Source organism: Alligator sinensis, unplaced genomic scaffold, assembly GCF_000455745.1.
Source record: "Alligator sinensis unplaced genomic scaffold, ASM45574v1 scaffold366_1, whole genome shotgun sequence".
In the NCBI taxonomy this organism is placed as follows: domain Eukaryota; kingdom Metazoa; phylum Chordata; order Crocodylia; family Alligatoridae; genus Alligator; species Alligator sinensis.
Window position 1 is genome coordinate 1406142 of NW_005841851.1, and position 6857 is coordinate 1412998.

General features: G+C 51.9%; 1 protein-coding gene across 1 annotated transcript; it reads left to right on the top strand.

The window, feature by feature from the left end:
- Positions 1-5: 5 nt before the first annotated feature.
- Positions 6-6851, top strand: UBIAD1 (UbiA prenyltransferase domain containing 1; the record flags this gene model as incomplete). Its single annotated transcript, XM_025212268.1, has 2 exons — positions 6-408; positions 4063-6851. Coding segments are annotated over 2 exons (891 nt in total), but the record flags the coding sequence as incomplete, so codon positions are not given.
- Positions 6852-6857: the final 6 nt, after the last annotated feature.

Sequence of the window (6857 nt, forward strand, 5' to 3'; positions counted from 1 at the left end):
GCTGGAGGCAGAAGTGCGCCGCCTACGTGCTGGCGCTGCGGCCCTGGAGCTTCAGCGCCTCGCTGACGCCCGTGGCGCTGGGCAGCGCCCTCGCCTACCGCGCCCAGGCCGCCCTGGACCCCGCGCGCCTGGTGGGCAGCGCCGGCGCCGTGCTGGCCGTGCACGGGGCCGGCAACCTGGTGAACACCTACTACGACTTCTCCAAGGGCATCGACCACAAGAAGAGCGACGACCGCACGCTGGTGGACCACCTCCTGGAGCCGTGTGACGTGGTGCGCTTCGGCGTCGTCCTCTACACTCTGGGCTGTGTCTGCGCCGCCGGCCTCTACTTCTTGTCCCCGCTGCGGCTGGAGCACCTGGCCCTCATCTACTTCGGCGGGCTCTCCAGCTCCTTCCTCTACACCGGCGGTAAGGACCGGGGAGCGCGGGTGCTGGCCCGGGACCAGCAGGAGTCCTGATGGCTGCTCACGGTGTTTGCTGGCTCAGGGGGAGTCTGACGGCCTCCCCTCCATGTCTGCCGCTGTCCTAAAGCCACGGCCTCTGCCGTCTTGCTCGCGTGGGTGGGTTGGGACTTTTGAATGGGGATGCAGGTTCATAGATTCACAGATGTGTTGGTCGGAAGGGACCTTGGTAAGTCATTGAGTCCGACCCCCTGCCCTGGGCAGGAAAGAGCGCTGCGTCAGACAACCCCGGCAAGGTGCTTGTCCAGTACCCCCAGGGTAGGGGAGAGCACCACCTCCCTGGGAACCCCATTCCAGATTGGGCTGGTGGTGCACATGTAACGTCACGCGTGTCTTTCTCCTGTTCGTGATGAGCTAGGAGCTTTCTTCATAGGCTGTGGGAGCCTGGGGCTGGGTTGTTCGGTTTAAGGTGGAAGCAAAAACAAATATAATTCCATTGCAGTGAGTTAAAAACAGTCCGCAGGGCTGCGGAATAGGAGCTTCAGGACCAGGAGCAGCAAACAGGCAGCAGCGTGGCAGGATGAAGGCTAGCTTCAGTAGTGGCACATCAAGACTATAAAAAAGAGAGGGTGGTTAACACTGTGCAATGAGGACTTTAGTAGGGATCAGGTAGATTATAAAGAGCTATGAAGTTATTTGTCTCCCTCAGCACTGCCTGACTAGAAATGCTGCAGCCACTGCCAGCCAGTTAGTTGGTTTTAAACTTCGGGTGGAGCAGGAAGCAACAGGCACCAGAGCACCCCGCCCCCTCCAGATCTGCCCCGGATTACACTTCACAAACAAATTACTATGTGCTGAAACTTTAAGGAAGTGAATGTGATATTTGAGTGCTTACTAGAAGTGCACCGATACATCGGTCCCATATCAGATTGGCACTGATATAAGGAAAATTGACAGTATTGGCAATTGGCTTTTTTTGGCTGATGTGGCCAATAATGCCACCGATTAAATGCCCTGTGCACGCACCCAGCCACAGCGCAGCACGCAGGCAGCCCAGAGCGCAGTCCAGCAGCATGGAGAGCAGCCAGGTCTGGCTGGTAAGTCTGTTGTGGGGGAGAGGGGGCAGATCGAGGCCGCTACAGTGAGGGAGGGAGTGGGGTAGGGGCTGCACAGCCGGGGTGGAGTGGAGCCGTGAGCAGCCCATCCAGGTGGGGGGGGCAGGTCCTGCTGCTGCGTGCACTCTGGGAGGGCATGGGGGCATGTGCCCCCAGTTCTGTGCACAGGGAGTGGGCAGGCTGCCACTATGGGCTGGGGCCGGGGCAGCCTTGAGGGGCTGGGCTGGGCTGCACTCGGGGCGGACCACGGTGACGCTGGGGGGGCGGCTACGGTGAATTTTGTGGTGGCTGCAGCCCCACCCCAGAGCCCTCTCCCAGTGCCACCACTGCCCACTCTGAATGCGGCCTGGCCCAGACCCCAATGCTGCCCTGGCCCCAGCCCATAGTGGCAGCCTGCCCTCTCCCTGTGCACAGATCCAGGAGCACACGCCCCCTGTGCCATCCTGGGGTGCTTGCCTGCTCTGCCTCAGCTGTGCAGCACCTGCCCCAGCCCCACTCCCTCCCTCACTGTGGGGGCCTCAATCTGCCCCCCACACCCCTTTGCTCCCCCCTTGCCTCTTCCCCCACAACAGACTTACCAGCCAGGCGCTGCTTTCCATGCTGCCCGGCTGCATATGAGAATCGGATCAGTATTGGCCGATATGGCCTGTTAAAAATTGGTCATCGGTATCAGCCTAAAAATTCTCTATCGGTACCTTCCTAGTGGTTACCCTGGAGAGTGGCTCTGAAGAAGGGCTGTTGTGCCTCCCTATGGCTTCTGACACCTTTTCACCACAAACCAGGGGCATGAACGGTGGCTGATGTGGCAGAAGGCCACCTCTGTTTCTACCCAAAACCTCTGCTCTGTGACGATTTGGTTAGGATGGGCCCAGCAGAGGATATACAGCTTACCTTCTCTCTTTAGGTAACCTGAGATGGATACATTCCTGAGGGAGAGGGGGGAAACCTGCTCCCTCTGCCTACGTGACTGGCATCACATACCTGGGTGAGGGGCTTGGGCACCCTGGTGAGCTAGAGCCTGCCAGTCTGCCCAGCAGCTTGTGATGCATTTCACATTAGTTGGCTGACAGGCAACAGGTGCTGGCCTCCATTGGACCAGGTAAATGGGGTCATAAGGGCTATATAAGTTAAGGACTGCCCGGGAGGAGCAGCCTGCCCACTCCCTGTGCACAGCAGCCATGAGGAAAACTCAGAGAGAGAGAGGAGCTGGACCATCTAAAACTTGCTGGCTCGTGTTCTCTCTCTCAAAACTCATGATCAATGAACTGCCTGCCTCCAGAGGGAATCTCCACTTGCCTCTGGATGATACTTGTGAGTAAGCTAACTGAGATCTAACTAGATCTATAGCTTACAGTAACTCAGATGCGAGATCAAAGGCTACCCCGGCCACCCTGTTTGCTCTATGGGATTTCTCTGATACTACTCAACTCTGTGCTCTATTCCAGCCCTACCCCTTGTAACCAGTAAAGTTCTTCTTTGTACCTAGTGTGGGAGACTTATTGGGAGTGGGTCTAGATTATGCCTTGGGGTCCCCTTGGTTTGGCTGACTAAGGGAGACCACTGCTTTGTGCTTCTGACTGAGGGAAGCACCCCAAGCTCTTGAAGTGAGTCAAGTACCCTCACGGGCTACTAGGCCTGTGTTTCCTAGGGTGCGCAGAGCCAGAATCAAGCCCATCCCTGGGTGGTGGCAGTTCTACCCCCAGGCTAGCGGGTGTGCTCCGGGAAGGGGGTCGGCCAGACGTGAGACGCACCCAGAGCCTGGAAGGTGGTCGGGTGCAGTGAGGTGGGTGGCTCAGCGCAGGAGCACCCCCTCCTGGCCCGCTACAGCTGAAATGTATACTTCCAGTTCTTGTTATCTCTGTTCTCTTCTCCACGGGTAGAGCCTGGAATGTTTTAACTGACTCTTTCTCATGTATCTGCCAGGTCCAATTTCAAATGAAAAGGTAAATTTAGAAGTTAAAGCCAGGTTTTGTACATGAGTTCATGATGGGTATGGGGGGAGGGATGACATTGTAGATATGTGCCAGGACAAACAGTTCTGTAATGTTTTCTTTTCCTAGGCAGGAGATAGTCTTTTGCTCTAGGAAAGATAAAACAATTTTTGATACCATCTAAAATGTCTAGCAGCCTTTTGTTCACCCTCACTGTTGCACCTGTTTCTTCAGGGTCAGATTCTTTTGTCCAATTTCAGACTGGATAGCACCTTATTCCTGTTGAATTCACTGGGACTGGTTGTGAAATTAAGATATTTTTGGTGGGAAGGAAGGTTACAGATTCTGTCCCTTAATCTTTGCTCATGTGTGGAGCTAGGAGCAATTCAGAAACTGCACTGCCAGTATTATTTTTGGAAAAGGAAGAGAGAACAGATTTTTCCCAGGTAGTAGAGAGCAGTTGGATATCTAAGGCAATAAGAGCCCATGCTGTCCAGACCTACCTGTGTTCAAGCATTTCTCTAGGAGCTGCTGTTCAGTTTGAGTAAATTCTCCAGAACATGAGTTTCGCTTCATGACTCCTTATCCTCCTCTTGCTTTTGTGTCTTGCCACAGGAATTGGATTTAAATACGTTGCCCTTGGAGACTTGGTGATCCTCATCACCTTTGGGCCCCTGGCAGTCATGTTTGCTCATGCTGTGCAGGTTGGTTACCTGTCTGTCTCGCCATTGCTGTATGCTGTCCCGCTAGCTCTCAGCACCGAAGCCATCCTGCACAGCAACAACACGCGGGACATGGAGTCTGACCGACAGGCGGGCATTGTCACCCTGGCCATCCTCATCGGCCCCACGTTCTCCTACATGCTCTACAGCATCCTCCTCTTCCTTCCCTATTTGATCTTCTGCGTTTTGGCCACACGCTACACCATCAGCATGGCGCTGCCACTACTCACCATTCCCATGGCGTTCTCTCTGGAGAGGCAGTTTCGGAGCCAGAACTTCAACAAAATTCCCCAGCGGACAGCCAAGCTGAACCTCCTGCTGGGGCTCTTCTACGTTTTTGGCATCGTGCTGGCCCCAGCAGGCACACTGCCCAAACTGTAGCAGTGTGGGATTCTGCAGAAACAGGCCCTGTAACTCAGTATTAATGCCAGAGTCCACAGTGCCACGTGACAGGTTTGTTATGGATGCATATGGCATGATGACTTTTTCAAGCCAACGATTGTATTGAAGGGGAGGGCGGAGGGGAGTAATGCAGCACTTCCTCTAGCGAAAGCGGCTGCCAGATGCTTCTGTTCTGTCTGTCACTGCCTCACACCTGCTCCTGCTTATCCCCCTCAGTGGTGAGCTTTCATCTTCCTCACCTCATATTCATGGGGGTTTTTTTTCTCATGCCAAATCCCTGAGCTTCCCCTCCTTGGCCCTATGGTTACATGACATGGAGTGTGGGCTGTCTATCCAAATTGATAGCTGATGGGAGCCATTGCGTTCTGGAGCTTTCCTCTACTAGCTTTCCTGCCTAGGAATATCCATGGCACCCACCACTGTAGCACAGAGGTACTGAAATGGAACACAACTGCACTGTTGCACTGAGCTTTTAGCCAAAAGCAATGAACTTTTTCTCCCCTTTTGCAGAACTAGAAGCTGGGCTTGTGAATCCAGAGCTCCCAGCCCTGGCTAGATTGGAAAGTTATGTTCCTTGCCATTATGTTTGCCCTGAGGTCCAAACCCAGTGTGCCAAGGTGAAAGGATTGTGGTATTAAAGGTGTCCGACAAGGTCGTAAAAGTGGAGAGGCAGCTGGATATTGATGAGCAGCCTTGCAAGCTGACCTAATTTAACTAAGTCTCTAGTAGCAAAATATTTCCTAGCTGTCATTCTTTGAATCTGTTTAAGACCCTAGAATATTGCACTAGTCCTATTGCATTGTGGCAATGAAGAAGAAAGGTGGGGCCTTATCAGGAAGGACTCTAAATAATTTCCATGCCCTTGCCCTGAAACTTGGGAATGGGAGACTGATTTATATTCTTGCTGGTCAAGGTTTCAGTCAAAATCCTGCTTATGTGATGTGTTGGTCAGCTCTGAAGTTCCAGTCCCTCTTCTTCCCTCCTGTGAAGATGTGCTCAGTGGTGTTGTTTATTCCTCTATCTTGCAGGTCCTGCCACTCAACAGCTAACAGCCCTCTGTCTAGGAGCAGTTCTTGACTCCACAGCATTGTGAAAAATGCACAGGGCCAAACACAGCTGTGGAGAAATGCCACTGATTTCAGTGGAGTCCCAGGAGGGCATGAATTTGACCCAAATGATTCATATTTTCAGTGGTCACTAAATAATTTTTTATATTAGGGAAGAACCATTGGGTTTCTGCTTTAAAAGGGAGCATCCAGGACTGCTGGAGATGCTGAAGTTTGATTGATGTAGATGTGGATATTGCACTAAGGCATCTGGTGCGTAGAGCACAATTTTATCTTTGAGCCAAAGGGGCAGTATGCTAACTTCAGAGCCAAAAAGTCCATTAGGGATTGCAGTATTGTTCCAGATCTACCCTGGGTGTGTCAATTCCTCACTTTAATCCCCTGAAAACAATGGGTGCTGCATGTATTGAAGATGTAATGGTAAGGCTGAAGTGAAGCTACCCAAGGAGATGTGAGCTCTCTGATCTCGAAGTCCATTCATGTGGCTTTTAATGACGTGGCTGCTGACTGTTTGCTTTGCTTTTGGGCTCTGTGATTTAATCAAAATGAGTCTCAGCAGGCAGATGACAGTTCTCACCAGCTCTGGGTCACTTCTGATTAAAATTGGGCAATGTCTTTCCCAGATCTTATCTATAGGCTGCCCAAGAAAAACAAGAAAGCAGAACGGACTTGAGTGATCTGTGTGCTGCTTTTAACAGCAGAGAACAAGGCTTAGGCTAGAAACATTCAGAAGATGAGACCAAATTGAGTAGAGACCAGCATCCAGCAACCTTTAGAAAGCGTTTCCACAGTGAATATATGCTCAGCAACACTCAGTTTTCCTTATTGGTCAGAGACACCTTGGCCTCCTGCCAGCAAATGCTCTTCCAGGACTGTGGACTATTGCTGGTGGCCAAATTAAACCTAGAGCTAAAGATAGCAACTTCCTTGTACAATTTGGAATGGTGGTTACATCCCAGCGTTGTAGTACATAGTTTGCAGGTCTCAGCAGCTACGTGTTGTGCTATTTTGTCTACGGTATCTAGCTCAGTGCTAAATTGGGATTGATGAAAAACTTTTATTTCTATTCCCAGTGGTTGCCTCTAGTTTGTTGCTTATAGCACTGGAATGTGAATGAGTTGTTTGCCAGCTTTTGTAGTGGTGAAGAGCAAACAGTCTTGGAGGGAAGAGCCCCCCACTACACTCTAGTCCTGTAGAGGATCTCCTCTGTGCCTGTAGG